Source organism: Kogia breviceps, chromosome 6, assembly GCF_026419965.1.
Source record: "Kogia breviceps isolate mKogBre1 chromosome 6, mKogBre1 haplotype 1, whole genome shotgun sequence".
In the NCBI taxonomy this organism is placed as follows: domain Eukaryota; kingdom Metazoa; phylum Chordata; class Mammalia; order Artiodactyla; family Physeteridae; genus Kogia; species Kogia breviceps.
Window position 1 is genome coordinate 13,680,031 of NC_081315.1, and position 17,307 is coordinate 13,697,337.

At 37.8% G+C, this 17,307-nt stretch overlaps 1 protein-coding gene across 1 annotated transcript in view; it reads left to right on the top strand.

Annotated features, from left to right (window-relative positions):
- The window catches only part of LOC131758452 (PDZ and LIM domain protein 5-like), an 83,222-nt gene that overhangs the window by 10,400 nt on the left and 55,515 nt on the right, over positions 1-17,307 (top strand). Inside the window, exons 3-5 of the mRNA XM_067036984.1 lie at positions 7,942-8,058; positions 10,582-10,719; positions 11,454-11,585. Of these exons, the coding sequence (XP_066893085.1) occupies positions 7,942-8,058; positions 10,582-10,719; positions 11,454-11,585 (387 nt within the window). The remainder of the gene's footprint in view (positions 1-7,941; positions 8,059-10,581; positions 10,720-11,453; positions 11,586-17,307) is intronic.

Genomic DNA, 17,307 nt, shown 5'->3' on the forward strand with positions numbered 1-17,307 from the left:
TTTATTTCCATTTCTCTAGGAGGTGGGTCAAAAACGATCTTGCTGTGATTTATGGCATAGAGTGTTCTGCCTATTTTTCCCTAAGAGTTTGGTAGTGTCTGGCATTACATGTAGGTCTTTAACCCATTTTGAGTTTATTTTTGTGTATGATGTTAGGGAGTGTTCTAATTTCTTACTTTTACATGTACCTGTCCAGTTTTCCCAGCACCACTTATTGAGAAGGCTGTCTTTTCTCCACTATATATTCTTGCCTCCTTTATCAAAGATAAGGTGACCATATGTGTGTGGGTTTATCTCTGGGCTTTCTATCCTGTTCCATTGATCTATATTTCTGTTTTTGTGACAGTAGCATACTATCTTGATTACTGTAGCTTTGTAGTATAGTCTGAAGTCAGGGAGCCTGATTCCTCCAGGTCCATTTTTCGTTCTCAAGATTGCTTTGGCTATTCGGGGTCTTTTGTGTTTCCATACAAATTGTGAAATTTTTTGTTCTAGTTCTGTAAAAAATGCCAGTGGTAGTTTGATAGGGATTGCATTGAATCTGTAGATTGCTTTGGGTAGTATAGTCATTTTCACAATGTTGATTCTTCCAATCCAAGAACATGATATATCTCTCCATCTATTTGTATCATCTTTAATTTCTTTCATCAGTGTCTTATAATTTTCTGCATACAGGTCTTTTGTCTCCTTAGGTAGATTTATTACTAGATATTTTATTCTTTTTGTTGCAATGGTAAATGGGAGTGTTTTCTTAATTTCACTCTCAGATTTTTCATCATTAATGTATAAGAATGCCAGAGATTTCTGTGCATTAATTTTGTATCCTGCTACTTTACCAAATGCATTGATTAGCTCTAGTAGTTTTCTGGTAGCATCTTTAGGATTCTCTATGTGTAGTATCATGTCATCTGCAAACAGTGACAGTTTTACTTTTTCTTTTCCGATTTGGATTGCTTTAATTTCTTTTTCTTCTCTGATTGCTGTGGCTAGAACTCCCAAACTATGTTGAATAAGAGTGGTGACGGGCTTCCCTGGTGGCGCAGTGGTTGAGAGTCCGCCTGCCGATGCAGGGCACGAGGGTTCATGCCTCGGTCTGGGAGGGTCCCACATGCCGTGGAGCAGCTGGGCCTGTGAGCCATGGCCACTGAGCCTGTGAGTCCAGAGCCTGTGCTCCGCAACGGGAAAGGCCACAGCAGTGCGAGGCCCGCATACTGAAAAAAAAAAAAAGAGTGGTGAGAGTGGGCAACCTTGTCTTGTTCCTGATCTTAGTGGAAATGGTTTCAGTTTTTCACATTGAGGGTGAAGTTGGCTGTGGGTTTGTCATATATGGCCTTTATTATGTTGAGGAAAGTTCCCTCTATGCCTGCTTTCTGCAGGGCTTTTTATCATAAATGGGTGTTGAATTTTGTCAAAAGCTTTCTCTGCATCTATTGAGATGATCATATGGTTTTTCTCCTTCAGTTTGTTGATATGGTGTATCATGTTGATTGATTTGTGTATACTGAAGAATCCTTGCATTTCTGAAATAAACCCCACTTGATCATGGTGTATGATCCTTTTAATGTGCTATTGGATTCTGTTTGCTAGTATTTTGTTGAGGATTTTTCATCTATGTTCGTCAGTGATATTGGCCTGTAGTTTTCTTTTTTTGTGACGTCTTTGCCTGGTTTTGGTATCAGGGTGATGGTGGCCTCATAGAATGAGTTTGGGAGTGTTCCTCCCTCTGCTATCTTTTGGAAGAGTTTGAGAAGGATAGGTGTTAGCTCTTCTCTAAATGTTTGATAGAATTCGACTGTGAAGCCATCTGGTCCTGGGCTTTTGTTTGTTGGAAGATTTTTAATCACAGTTTCAATTTCAGTGCTTATGATTGGTCTGTTCATATTTTCTATTTCTTCCTGGTTCAGTCTCGGCAGCTTGTGCATTTCTAAGAATTTTTTGATTTCTTCCAGGTTGTCCATTTTATTGGCATACAGTTGCTTGTAGTAGTCTCTAATAATCTTTTGTTTTTCTGCAGTGCCCATTGTTACGTCTCCTTTTTCATTTCTAATTCTATTGATTTGAGTCTTCTCCCTTTTATTCTTGATGAGTCTGGCTAATGGTTTATCAATTTTGTTTATCTACTCAAAGAACCAGCTTTTATTTTTATTGATCGTTGCTATCTTTTCCTTCATTTCTTTTTCATTTATTTCTGATCTGATCTTTATGATTTGTTTCCTTCTGCTAAATTTGGGGTTATTTTGTTCTTCTTTCTGTAATTGCTTTAGGTGCAAGGTTAGGTTGTTTATTCAAGATGTTTCCTGTTTCTTAAGGTAGGATTGTATTGCTATAAACTTCCCTCTTAGAACTGCTTTTGCTGCATCCCATAGGTTTTGGGTCGTCGTGTCTCCATTGTCATTTGTTTCTAAGTAGTTTTTGATTTCCTCTTTGATTTCTTCAGTGATCACTTCGTTATTAAGTAGTGTATTGTTTAGCCTCCATGTGTTTGTATTTTTTACAGATCTTTTCCTGTAATTGATATCTAGTCTCATAGCGTTGTGGTCAGAAAAGATGCTTGATATGATTTCAATTTTTCTAAATTTACTGAGGCTTGATTTGTGACCCAAGATGTGATCTATCCTGGAGAATGTTCCGTGCGCACTTGAGAAGCAAGTGTAATCTGCTGTTTTTGGATGGAATGTCCTATAAATATCAATTAAATCTACCTAGTCTATTGTGTCATTTAAAGTTTCTGTTTCTTTATTTTCATTTTGGATGATCTGTCCATTGGTATTAGTGAGGTGTTAAAGTCCCCCACTATTACTGTTACTGTCGATTTCTTCTTTTATAGCTGTTAGCAGTTGCCTTATGTATTGAGGTGCTCCTATGTTGGGTGCATATATATTTATAATTGTTATATCTTCTTCTTGGATGGATCCTTTGATCATTATGTAGTGTCCTTCCTTGTCTCTTGTAATAGTTTTTATTTTAAAGTCTATTTTGTCTGATATGAGAATTGCTACTGCAGCTTTCTTCTGATTTCCATTTGCATGGAATATCTTTTCCCATCCCCTCACTTTCAGTCTGTATGTGTCCCTAGGTCTGAAGTGGGTCTCTTGTAGACAGCATATATATGGATCTTGTTTTTGTATCCATTCAGCCAGTCTGTGTCTTTTGGTGGGAGCATTTAATCCATTTACATTTAAGGTAATTATCGATATGTATGTTCCTGTTACCATTTACTTAATTGTTTTGAGTTTGTTCTTGTAGGTCTTTTCCTTCTCTTGTGTTTCTTGCCTAGAGAAGTTCCTTTAGCATTTGTTGTAAAGCTGGTTTGGTGGTGCTGAACTCTCTCAGCTTTTGCTTGTCTGTAAAGGTTTTAATTTCTCCCTCAAATCTGAATGAGATCCTTGCTGGGTAGAGTAATCTTGGTTGTAGGTTTTTCTGCTTCATCACTTTAAATATGTCCTTCCACTCCCATCTGGCTTGCAGAGTTTCTGCTGAAAGATCAGATGTTAACCTTATGGGGATTCCCTTGTGTATTATTTGTTGTTTTTCCCTTGCTGCTTTTAATATGTTTTTGTTGTATTTAATTTTTGATAGTTTGATTAATATGTGTCTTCACATGTTTCTCCTTGGATTTATCCTGTATGGGACTCTCTGTGCTTCCTGGATTTGATTAACTATTTCCTTTCCCATATTAGGGAAGTTTTCAACTATAATCGCTTCAAATATTTTCTCATTCCCTTTCTTTTTCTTTTCTTTTTCTGGGACCCCTATAATTCAAATGTTGGTGCGTTTAATGTTGTCCCAGAGTTTCTGAGACTGTCCTCAGTTCTTTTCATTCTTTTTTCTTTATTCTGCTCTGCAGTAGTTATTTCCACTGTTTTATCTTCCAGGTCACTTATCCATTCTTCTGCCTCAGTTATTCTGCTATTGATCCCATCTAGAGTATTTTAAATTTCATTTATTGTGTTGTTCATCGTTGTTTGCTTCCTCTTTATTTCTTCTAGTTCCTTGTTAAATGTTTCTTGCATTTTGTCTATTCTATTTCCAAGATTTTGGATCATCTTTACTATCATTATTCTGAATTCTTTTTCAGGTAGACTGCCTATTTCCTCTTCATTTGTTAGGTCTGGTGGGTTTTTACCTTGCTCCTTCATCTGCTGTGTGTTTTTCTGTCTTTTCATTTTGCTTATCTTACTGTGTTTGGGGTCTCCTTTTTGCAGGCTGCAGGTTTGAGTTCCCGTTGTTTTTGGTGTCTGTCTCCAGCGGCTAAGGTTGGTTTAGTGGGTTGAGTAGGTTTCCTGGTTGAGGGGACTAGTGCCTGTGTTCTGGTGGATGAGGCTGGATCTTGTCTTTCTGGTGGGCAGGTCCACGTCTGGTGGTGTGTTTTGGGGTGTCTGTAGCCTTATTATGATTTTAGGCAGCCTCTCTGCTAACGGATGGGGCTGTGGTCCTGTCTTGCTATTTGTTGGGCATAGGGTGTCCAGCGCTGTAGGTTGCTGGTCGTTGAGTGAAGCTGGGTCTTGGTGTTGAGATGGAGATCTCTGGGAGATTTTTTTCACTGTTTGATATTACTTGGAGCAGGGAGGTCTCTTGTGGACCAGTGTCCTGAAGTTGGTTCTCCCACCTCAGAGACACAGCCCTGATGCCTGGCTGGAGCACCAAGAGCCTTTAATCCACACGGCTCAAAATAAAAGGGAGAAAACATAGAAAGGAAAGGAAGGAAGGAAGGAAGAAAGGAAGGAAGGAAGAAAGAAAGAAGATAAAATAAAGTAGGATAAAATAAAGTTATTAAAATAAGAAATAATTATTAAGAAGAAAAATTTTTAAAAGTAAAAAAAAAAAAAACCGGGATGGTCAGAACCCTAGGACAAATGGTGAAAGCAAAGCTATACAGACAAAATCTCACACAGCAGCACACACATATACGCTCACAAAAAGTAAAAAAGGGGAAAATAGTAATATATCTTGCTCCCAAAGTCCACCTCCTCAACTTGGGATGATTCGCTGTCTATTCAGGTTTTCCACAGATGCAGGGCACTTGAAGTTGATTGTGGAGCTTTAATCCACTGGTTCTGAGGCTGCTGAGAGAGACCTCCCCCTCTCCTCTTTGTTCGCACAGCTCCTGGGGTTCAGCTTTGGACTTGGCCCCGCCTCTGCGTGTAGGTCGTCCGAGGGTGTCTGCCCTTCGCTCAGACAGGACGGGGTTAAAGGAGCCGCTGATTCGGGGGCTCTGGCTCACTCAAGCCGGGGGGAGGGAGGGGCACGGATGTGGGGCGAGCCTGCGGCGGCAGAGGACGGCGTGACATTGCATCGGCCTGAGGCGCGCCGTGCGTTCTCCCGGGGAAGTTGTCCCTGGATCATGGGACCCTGGCAGTGGTGGACTGCACAGGCTCCCGGGAGGGGCGGTGTGGAGAGTGACCTGTGCTCGCACACAGGCCTCTTGGTGGCAGCAGCAACCCTAGCGTCCCACACCCGTCTCTGCTGTCCACGCCGACAGCCACGGCTCGCGCCTGTCTCTGGAGCTCCTTTAAGCGGCGCGCTTAATACCCTCTCCTCGCGCACCAGGAAGCAAAGAGGGAAGAAAGGGTCTCTTGCCTCTTTGGCAGCTCCAGACTTCAACCGGACTCCCTCCCGGCCAGCCGTGGCACACTTATCCCTTCAGGCTGTGTTGACTTATAATAACAAATTCTGTGAATAAAAAGTACAGGGTGGTATGAAAGTATATGATGTGGGCAACCTTAAGGTGGGGAATCAGGGAAGCCTCCCCGAGGAGGTGATATTTAAACTGAGGCCAGAAGGTTACTTAAGAATTAGCATAGTAGGGCTTCCCTGGTGGCGCAGTGGTTGAGAGTCCGCCTGCCGATGCAGGGGACGCGGGTTCGTGCCCCGGTCCGGGAGGATCCCACGTGCCGCGGAGCGGCTGGGCCCGTGAGCCATGGCCGCTGAGCCTGCGCGTCCGGAACCTGTGCTCCGCAACGGGAGAGGCCGCAGCAGTGAGAGGCCCGCGTACCGCAAAAAAAAAAAAAAGAATTAGCATAGTAAAGGTGTGGCAGAGAGGTGGGTATAGAAAGTGAGAATAGACTCCGCAGAGGCCTTGAGGTGAGAAGAAGTTCGGCCTGTTTAAGAAGAGGTGGAAGACCAGTTGGACTGGAGCAAGCCAAAGAAAGCTCCATAAGAAAGGCTGGCGAGTAGGGAGCCCAGGATCACAGCTGTCCTTGGAGCAGTGCTGGAGACAGGATCAGATTTGTGTGTTAAAATTTCACTCTGGTAGCCGTATGGAAACATTGTTCTCTGTGACAGGAGTCAGCAAACTTTTCCTGTAAAAAAGCCAGATAGTAAATATAATAAGTTTTGTGGGTCATATGGTCTGTTGCAACTACCCAGCTCTCCATGTTTTATGAAAGTAGCCGAGACATATGTAAGTGAACAAACCTGGTTCTGTTCTATAAAATTTATTTATGGATGCTGAAATTTCAATTTAATACAGATTTTTATGTGTCGTGAAATATTCCCCTTTTTATTTTTTTAAAACCACTTAAGGGACTTCCCTGGTGGCGCAGTGGTTAAGCATCTGCCTGTCAATGCAGGGACACAGGTTAGATCCCTGGTCTGGGGAGATCCCACATGCCGTGGAGGAACTCAGCCCGTGCGCCACAACTACTGAGCCTGCGCTCTAGAGCCCACATGCCACAACTGCTGAAGCCCACATGCCTAGAGCCCGTGCTTGGCAACAAGAGAAGCCACCACAGTGATAAGCCCGCGCGCCGCAACAAAGACCCGACGCAGCCAAAAATAAAAAATTAATTTAAAAAAAAACACTTAAAAATATGAAAGCCATTCTTAGTTCCCAGGCCATACAAAGATAGGAAGCAGGCTGACTGACCTGAAAGCCACAGTTTGCTGACCCCTGTTATAGTACTTACATTTCTTACTTGTTTAACTTTTTTTTACTCTGCCTCTTAAATGATGTTTTTCTTCTACCTTGACATTTTTCTTAAGTTGTCTACATTTTTTTCAACACTCTGGTAAAGGTATGACCAACGCTAAATAAAAAATGGGAATATAACCTCTTCTTTTCTATTGCTTTATCTTAGTGCTACATTTTCCATTTGAAAATGACATGACTGACCCATTCTATTTTTTTATCCACAGGCTTTTTAAAAAATAATGGGTAATTTTGTGTTTTTCCTGTTTATTTTTTCTCCCCAAAGTGTTACACTTGGTGCTTTCTTCTTTCAGACCTAACACTGAATTTTTCATCTTTTCTTTACCTGGTAATAGTTCTAAAATTTAATTCTGGCATTCCAAACAAAAAATGGTAGAGACATCAGAAGAACAAAGTGAATAATATTCAAACAACACAATTGCATGTAAACATTTGTTGTGTGAGTAGATAAATACTTTCTTTACATCAAGATAAACAATATCCATATAATATCAGATCTGCAAATACATCATTCTGACTTGAGGGGAATTCCTGGTTGCTTCTGTGTATTTGTATTGCACTATTCAACCCCACAAGATGCTGGAAAGCATAACATAGTGTAAATAGTACAGATAGACTTGCTTTAAATTCCATCTGAGTCTTACTAGGTATATGATATTGGGCAATTTAATTAATTTCTTGGAGCCTGAGTTTCCCTGAAGCATGCAAACTACATAGTCAGTGATGGAAATTCCCATCCACCTTTCTTCCCCTGTAAGCATGATCTTTCATCACATGAAAGTCACCATGTTAAAAAATTAGGGGAAAAAACATCCCATATTTGGTGATGGTGAGGGTGTTTGGTATTAGTTTTAATCTTATGCAGATATGAAGTTAAAAAAAATCTAGCAATGTACTAGATTTTTGTACATTGTACAATGAACCAATGTATTTTAAGTTAGTATGCATGATAAATGTCTATACTTTTCATTAATATTTCCTCTGCCTTTATTTTACTTCTGAAAACTCAGGTTTGACAGTTCTCTGGAAGATCTCCCTAAGAGTGGACCTCACCCACCTGCAACTCCTCAGGTTTTACATATTGGTAGCCAAGTAGCCACACTCTCTAAAGTAACTACCTATTCTAGGTAGAGTTTTTTCCTCTTGGTATGTCTAAATTTTAATGCTGGTGGTGAAATTAAAATACTAAAACTGTTTGACTATAAAGGAAAAAGTGATCATAGATTACAGTACTGACATCACTAATATATAGACAAAGCTTGGCCTCAGCCTTGGAACACTGCTTTACACCGCTTTTATAGTTTTAATTTTTTGTTTAGATTCTAAGTTTGAGAGTCAGGAAATCTGTGCCTTTTGTTTATTCACTGTGATTTGGAAAGTCAGCTTCCTTAAGTTTGACGTAAGTCTGCTTTACTGAATTAGAGCATTCCCCTTTAAAAAAAGAGTGATAGAGGGTTTCCCTGGTGGCGCAGTGATTGAGAATCCGCCTGCCGATACAGGGGACGCGGGTTCGTGCCCCGGTCCGGGAAGATCCCACATGCCGCGGAGCGGCTGGGCCCGTGAGCCATGGCCGCTGAGCCTGCGCTTCCGGAGCCTGTGCTCCGCAACGGGAGAGGCCACAACAGTGAGAGGCCCGCGTACCGCAAAAAAAAAAAAAAAAATGAAAAAAAAGAGTGATAGAGATTATGTGTTCCAGTTGTCCCAGATATTCTAAAGGTATTCTGGTTAATTCTTCTTATGAGATTTTGCTAGACTCTGCTGATACTGAGTCTTTTTATATTATTATTTGTGATACAATATGATAAAAGAAATTCATTAGTTTCCTTTTCTTTTTACAGAAGAAGGATAATTTAGCTGATTTATTTTTTTAGCTGACTTTTTTATAGACTTCAGTTTCTCATTATTATTCACCATTACTTCCCTCAGATAGTAGCCATTGCCTCAAAGATGCAGAGTAATTGAGAAACTCAAAGTTGTGTCATTGATAACTTTATTCTTCCACTTGGCATGACACTAATATTCCCCTGCTCTGCCACTGATAACATCTTTCTTTTCTCTTTCTCAGCCCCCATTCTTTATCTTCTAGCCATTCACAGCAGTTAAAACATAGCCATAGAGTTCAGTTAAATTATAGACTTACCAAAAAATTATGCTTAAACAATTCTCTGTGTGTGTGTGTGTATATATATATATAATATATGTATATTATATATATGTATAATATATATATATTTAATGGCTTGCCACTGTTTTTTAAATTTGTCTTCGAATGGTTTGTAAAATTATAGCCAGTGGAACTAGGAATAATGGATTATCAATTTCTTCTGACAGGGAGGAGAGACTTATGTCAACCCTCACAGTTTTAGACATCTGAGCTCTCGTTAGCCTGGGTTGAGTTTGGTACATAATTACTTTGTTTTGGAGGTGGCCATTGTCACCAAATTTTGGAAAAGGTGATCATAGAGTAGTGAGGATGTTCATTAAGAAGTTGCACTCATAAATGAAGGAGACACAGGTTTCACCCCATGCATTTTAGACTTTCTTTTTACTTAATATAAAAGAAATTCTCAAATTCCAATTTGATAACCAGACTTGAAAATCATTACAGTCCTAATGATGGAATGTTAAGTCCTGTCTAGGTGTACGACCTTTTCTAAAAGACCAAAGGAAACTAATTATTATTTTAAGTAATAAGAATTCTGAAGATAAAATTTCATGCCAGCGTTTTTGAATCTTTACAGGGCTAACTGAAAGTAGAAATGCAGAGAAGGTGATCTTTTAGTCATATTCACTGTAACTACTGTTTATTTTACACAGGGGCTTGCCCTCCCCAAATAGTTTTACTCTCAGTATTTTAAAGTTATTTCTTGTCCATATTAATACATACTGCTGCTTTTGAATAGGCAGCTGGTTGTACCTGCTTCTCTTGAAAACACAGGTCTCATTAAAATGTGAGGCTCCGGGTATATATCATCTCTAATGTAAAACTCTTTATGTAGAGACTTTTTTGAAAAAATTAACATAACCTTCCTTCTTTCTCTGCTTATGGAAATTCACACTTCATGTTTGGATTTAGTTTCTACTTAGTTGTTGACAAATCAGTCTTTAAATGTGTGTTATACTGATTTCATTTTAAATAGCATTAGAGACAGTGAACTTAAAAAACATTCAAAGAGGGGGCTTCCCTGGTGGCGCAGTGGTTGAGAATCCGCCTGCCGATGCAGGGGTCACGGGTTCGTGCCCCGGTCCGGGAAGATCCCACGTGCCGTGGAGCGGCTGGGCCCGTGAGCCATGGCCACTGAGCCTGCACGTCCAGAGCCTGTGCTCCACAATGGGAGAGGCCACGACAGTGAGAGGCCCGCGTACCACAAAAAAAAAAAAAAAAAAAAAAACCATTCAAAGAAAGTTTGTATGTTCAGAACATCAGTTTTGTGGAGGATTATGTATCAGATTTTAATTTCTGAGAGAAATCCTAGCAACAGTAAATAAAGGACCCAAGCTCCTTTTACACTTGTGACATGTCACACCTTTATAAAATCTAAATATTAATATAGCATGGCTGCTATCTTATCTTTATTATGCTGCCTCTTCTCACTTTCCTTTTTGTCCCTCTCCTCTGTTTTTCTTTCTCTACTGATCAATTTAAGCAGCTCCACAAGAAATGTGACGACAGGTTCATTGGAAGGGTCTCGAAACTTGTCTACCTTGTCTTCTCCTGCTAAATATAGTGCTGCCGTTCTGAGCAGCGCAGCCGCTACTGTGTCTGCTGTCCTTGCTGCAAAAACCAGGTAGAACTACATGTACAGTGTGTGTCTCATGTGAACCCAGTGCTTTTCACTGTCTTACAACTCACCTCCGAGAAAACTTACCCATTTGAAATAGTCACAGCCCTATTATGAGATCTTAATTGTATTGGGGATATTTTTTCTAGGTTGCGGATATATCCCACAGTGTTTATTACTGATTTTTCTTTAAATTATCCTTTTATCTCTTCATTACCACCATTTATCTGTGATACTTCTCAGTTGTGTGGATTGTTGCATTTTGTGTGCCTTATGACTTTTTATCATTTTTAATCTTCATATCTGAAACAGAATCAAGTATAAATAGGTATTTTAAGTTTCTGTTGGTTTTACCTTCTCCCACTAACTGGTTATGTTTGAGGTTGATCTAAAGCCTAACTACTCTAATATCCCTTTCTCCTATAAAAATAGTAAAAACTTTTTATTGTCGTGGGGTTTTGTTTTTACATAAGTTATAGTAGTCTTCATAGCTTTAAATGCTTTCCAAAAGATTGCCTTGATCAGTTTTGGTGAAAATTTAATCATTTCTGTATTAATGAGTAGAATAACATAATAGACTTTTCTCTTCACCCTCTTTCCACATCTTGGTTCTCTCTGTCTCTGTCCCTATCTCTCTCTTTCTCTGGAAATGTTTCAAATCATAAACTGTAAAAACTACATACTTTCTGCACTTGGTAGTGTGATTTTTCAACTTAAAACTCTTTCTGAATGCTCACCAGGCTCTCCAGTCCTGAAAAATATCACTCACTCCTGGATGCACTTTGCATCAGCCCTGTTTCCAAGCCTTTAGCTTTTTCGTATCTCCAGCCCTCGAGGAAATCAACTGGCTCTGTCCATGTTAAGAAAACCAGGTACTGGGAGAGCGGATGTCACCAGGGGTGGTTTGCTGTGGAAGGTACTGCTTTCTCTAACACTGAAGCGTCATATTAACAACCCAGATGAGAAAATCCTGGAGCTGATTTATGTCCAGTTTTAAATTAACTGTAATTTCGGTGCAGTGATAATGCACAAGCATGTTATTTTGTATGATTATTAACTTGCCTTTTAATCCTTTGTGACATCTTTTATTAGCACATTTGAGATTTGGTATGAAATTACGAGTAATAGTACAAGTACTTAACTTAGAGTAGAACCCTGTTTTTTATTGCATGCATGTTGCTATATGAGAAGAGTTAAATGTTTAATAAAACATACCTTTATACCTTTTGAAAAAATGAAAAAGAATAATAAAATAATTGGTTTTGATTGGCTACTATCTTATAGCTCGTAGATATGAAGGTTTTATGTGAGCAAACAACTTAATTTTCTCCATATCTGGGAAATACTGAAAGACAAAAATTAATTTTTCTCCTAAACTTAACAATTATGCTAAAATTATTAGGTATAACATTAAAATATCTTAAGTGTTTACTAAAGGTATAATCTTAATGAAATGACGATATTATTTCTGACAGAACATAAAATTAATGACAGAGGGTACAACTATGACTATAATTCGTAAAAGCATGATATGACACAGGCTGCCTGTTGATCATGTGTTTGTGTCCTACCCACTGTTATGGATATTCTCAATATACTTAAGTACAAGCATACCTCGGAGATATTACGGGTTTGGTTGCAAACCATTGCAATAAGGTAAATAATGCAATAAAGTGAGTCACAAATTTTTTGGTTTCCCAGTACATTTATATAAAAGTTACGTTCACACTATATTGTATTCTGTTAAGTGTGCAAAAGCATTTTGTCTGAAGTTAATGTATATACCTTAATTTAAAAATACTTTATTGCTTAAAAATGCTAACCATCCTATCTGAGCCTTCAGTGAGTCCTAATCTTTTTGCAGTAGTAACATGAAAGATCGCTGATCACCAATCACCATAACAAGTGTAATAATAATGAAAAAGTTTGAAATACTGTGAGGATTACCAAAATATGGCACAGAGACACAAAGTGAGCAGCAAATGCTGCTGGAAAAATGATGCCAGTAGACCTGCTTGATACAGGGTTGCCACAAACCTTCAAGTTGTAAAAAACAAAAATGCAATGTGTGCAAAGCACAGGAAAGTGCAATAAAATGAGGTGTCCCTGTATAATTCTGGATTACTTTTAAAGGAGATGTTTAAACAGGGGGAGAAACAGCAAAATGTATAAGAGGTTGTTGTACATTTTGCTCTAAGAAAAAGTATGCCCGAAATTATTTTATATTTGTGGAATTGTGATTGTTAAATTAGCAGAAATATTACATTGTCAGGGCTAAGTCTGTACCAAGACAGGTTACTAACTGCCCTTGGAATAAAAGATTCCTTTGAGAACCTAATGGAATGCTCTAAGCATTGATTGACATCAGATGGAGATGGGATGGGGAAAAATGCTGATTATGAGAAAATACCGCCTTTCTCCGTTAGTACCATGCTCATTCAGCTTTTAGCTTTATATTCCAGTAAGTTTTTTTGTTCTCCCTGTTTTAACAGAAAAAGAACAACATAAAAATCCTGGCATACCTTGTTTGGAGAATTTTAATGGTTTTCCATTTATCATTGTAAAACTGAGGACAGTTTTATGACTTTTTTGTATGTAATTGTTACATGTAAGCAGGAAAATTTACTCTAAAAGAAATGAATCCTAGATAGTTTTTCCTTCAAGTCAGGTGTCTTATTGTTTAAATAAACTTTTTGGTTTTGAAAAAAAGGTATGCCTGTACTTACGGACTAACTGAAGATTTATCCATGCACCCACTTCTAGAGGAAGTGTTAGTAGTCGTTTACATTACTTTTTATTAACAGCAATAGGCACAAACTAAATATGTTTCGATATTTGGGAAAGGAAAACGGTTCTCAACAAGGTAAGCTAGTTGGCATTCTGCAAAGCTGGAGTGCAGGGTTTCCTGAGGACACCTTGCCACTTCAGTGAGAGGAGTACCAAAAGAGCAGTTGGGTTAATGTCAGAGGTATTTTATCTCTGATGTTTGCTTTTGTATAACAGTAATCTTTAAAATTATAATAAAGTGTAGTATAATACCAGAATTGTGTCTTTCCATTATAGTATATTTAACACGTTGAATTTTGATACAAAACGTCTAAGTTAAAGAATTTTGCTTAGGAAAATACAAAAAAATTTTCTTGTAAATAGGTTTCTGGAACAAAGGAGACTCATGACTGCTGTGTACATCTAGGTCCTTTCATAGAGTTGTGACGGGGGAATTCTAGTGAAATTAAAAGTTGTTTATAATTATGACCTTCCAGAAATACTCCTTTCCTGCTACTTCAGAATCTATGTATAAGTGAATCAATTTTTTGTAAAACTTTAGCTAAAAACCGTATAGTTTAAACACTGATAATTAAACCTGCAATGTACAGCTGGCTTTAAAAAAAATTTTAAATGTGTAATTAGAATAAAAGTTACCTCGAGATTATTCTTTGAACAGAGATTTTCCTTTAAAAATAGACGTGAAATTTCCAACTGTTCCCAATCTGCAGCTGAAATTGATTTGTTGTAATAGGTAAACAGATGTGGGAAAAGAATGTAAACTCAAGATAAATCAGGTTGCTGACACTGAAAGTTCACTTTTCTTCATTTTTCTTTTGTCCTCATTAGCTCAGTTTTGAAAAGAAACCGTTGCTCTGTCAGTATGTTTTTCTCCATTTTCAGTTTTTTAAATATGAAACCGAATCTTTGGTATTCTTGAGATGGAAGTCATATTAATTTAACATTTTATTTCAGTGCTTGTTTATTTGGCAGACTAGTGAAAATAACCATATTTGATTGTTAGCTTCTGTGGTATTAGCCAAGAGTATTTATGGATTTGCTCTGATTTCCTCACTAGAATCTTTCAGAAAGCATTTTAATTTTGTTTAGAATTTAGGTATACCTTAAACAATTTAAAGTTAGGAAAAATATATATGAGTCATTACTTCAGAAATGAGATACCAATCTAAGTATTCATGACATATTATATTAATCAATTAGTCATCAATTTGAAATATTTTGCTGTTAGTGATTGATAACATTTTTTTCCCAAATATAAAATTACATAGCCAGTGGCTTTACTAATTTTTTAATCTTTAGTACACGATACCTAATGTTTATGTATTTTCTTTAAATAGTAGCTAACAGTTAAAAATTAGAAAAAAAGACATGGGAGTTTTAGAGACCTATACATCATATATTCCAATATGTGATTGTCTAGATAAAACCTAATATTTTCTCGTTACTACATTAAATATTTTAAGTTGATAGAGATCTGTTTCCCCAGAGATTAACTTTACTGACCAATCCTGAATATAAATGTAAATGGAAGAACTTTCTTGCTTATAACTTAGATTTTTATAAGTTCTTTATAATCTGCACACTCTTTGTATCTAAAGAGTACTGTTTGAGATGTAAACATCTTGAGCCTTTTGGGAGAGAATATATACAAGACTATGTACAAGGATACAATTTAAAAAATGAAAACTTTTTTTGCTTATGAATTATAGCCCATGGGAATTTTAAGAAATACTGTGTTATTTAAAATTGAGGAAGCAGGATTGTACCTGGTCTCAAAATCCTGGACCAGAACTATCTACAAAGTACATTTAGAAGCAGAATTATTGGTACCGATGGAGGATGTTTATTTGGTGGATGTATTTATTCCTGGATACCCTAGCTAGATGTTACAAGATGTAGCGTTTCTTGAGCATATACTCTGCTCAGTACTTCACATGTGTTACCTGTATTATCTCGACTGCCATACAGTAGGTCCTAGTTGTTTATTTTATATGTAGCAGTATCTGTTAATCCCAAACTCCTAATTTATCCCCCCTGCCCTTTTCCCCATTGTTAACCATACATTTGTTTTCTATGTCTGTGTAGTCTATTTCTGTTTTGTAAATAAATTCATTTGCATCTTTTTTTTAGATTCCACACATGAGTGATAGCATATGATATTTGCCCCTCTCTGTCTGACTTACTTCAGTTAGTATGATAATCTCTAAGTCCATTTGTGTTGCTGCAAATGGCACTTTTTCATTCTTTTAAAAAAATTTTTATTTTATATTGGAGTACAGTTGATTAACAATGTGGTAGTTTCAGATGTACAGGAAAGTGATTCAGTTATACATATACATGTATCTATTCTTTTTCAAATTCTTTTCCATTTAGGTTATTACAGAGTATTGAGCAGAGTTCTCTGTGCTCTGCAGTAGGTCCTTGTTGGTGATCTGTTTTTAAATATAGCCGTGTGTACATGTCAGTCCCAAACTCCCAGTCTATCCCTGCCCCCACACACATCCCCCATCGTAACTATAAGTTCATTCTCTAAGTCAGTGAGTCTGTTTCTGTTTTGTAAATAAGTTCATTTGCATCATTATTTTTAGATTCCATATATAAGTGATATCATATATTTGTATTTCTTTGTCTGACTTATTTCACTTAGCATGATAATCTCCAGGTACATCCGTGTTGCTGCAAATAGCAGTATTTCATTCTTTTTATGGCTGAGTAATATTCCAGTGTGTGTGTGTGTGTGTGTGTGTGTGTGTGTGTGTGTGTGTGTACACCACATATTTTATCTATTCATCTGTTGATGGACACGTAGGTTTCTTCTATGTCTTGGCTATTGTAAATAGTGCTGCTATGAACACTGGGGTGCACGTATCTTTAGAGTTTTCGTCTTTTCCAGATATATGTCCAGGAGTGGGATTGCTAGATCATATGGTAACTGTTTGTAGGAGCCTCCATACTGTTCTCCGTAGTGGCTGCTCCAATTTACATTCCTACCAACAGTGTAGGAGGGTTCCTAAAAGTAGTATTTCAATCTCATTTTACAAATGAGGAAATTTACCAAGTTTAAGTAACATATCAAGGTCACAATAAATGCACCAACCTCAAATAGTTTATAACGTAGTAGAGGAGACAAACAAGATACATAAAGAAGTTACTATTAATTAAGAAAAACCGTGGCTATTACAAATTGAAATGTAGCTTTACGCCATGCAGTTAATATCTGCCATGCGTTGAAGCAAGGGGTGTCTTTACTTCTAGAAGATTGAGTGATTAAATAAAATATGTTAATTGCTTAGCATCGTACACAATGCATGATGGGTATTATTGTACCACTACTCCTATTGCTAATTATGGGTAAGATTCGGACAGGTGCAGAGGGGGAGTGGGGGGGGCACCTTCCATGTAGAGCCTGGCAAAGATGTAGAGTTGTGGACAGAGAGGAGCTGTGGCAAGAATATAGTTTGTGTAGCAAAGTGGTAGGAGATATGACTGAACAGATAAGATTGTAGCTCTATCTTAGAAGGCTTCAAATGTCAGGCTGACGTGTAACTTAGTCCTCTACTCTCTGAATGGTTAGATCTGGTCTACAGCATCGCCATCTTTTGTTAAGTGCCTTCTAGAAACAAACCTCTCATGGAAAGTGTTGTTTCCTTTGGGTGATTTTTCATATTAGGAAATACTTCCTTTTATTGAACCTAGTCTATCTCACCACAGATTCGACTCAACAGTCAGCAAACAGAGCATAGCCATATAGAGTGAATCCACATGTCAGATATTTGAGCATTAGTCTTATGCTTCTTCTGAGTTTCT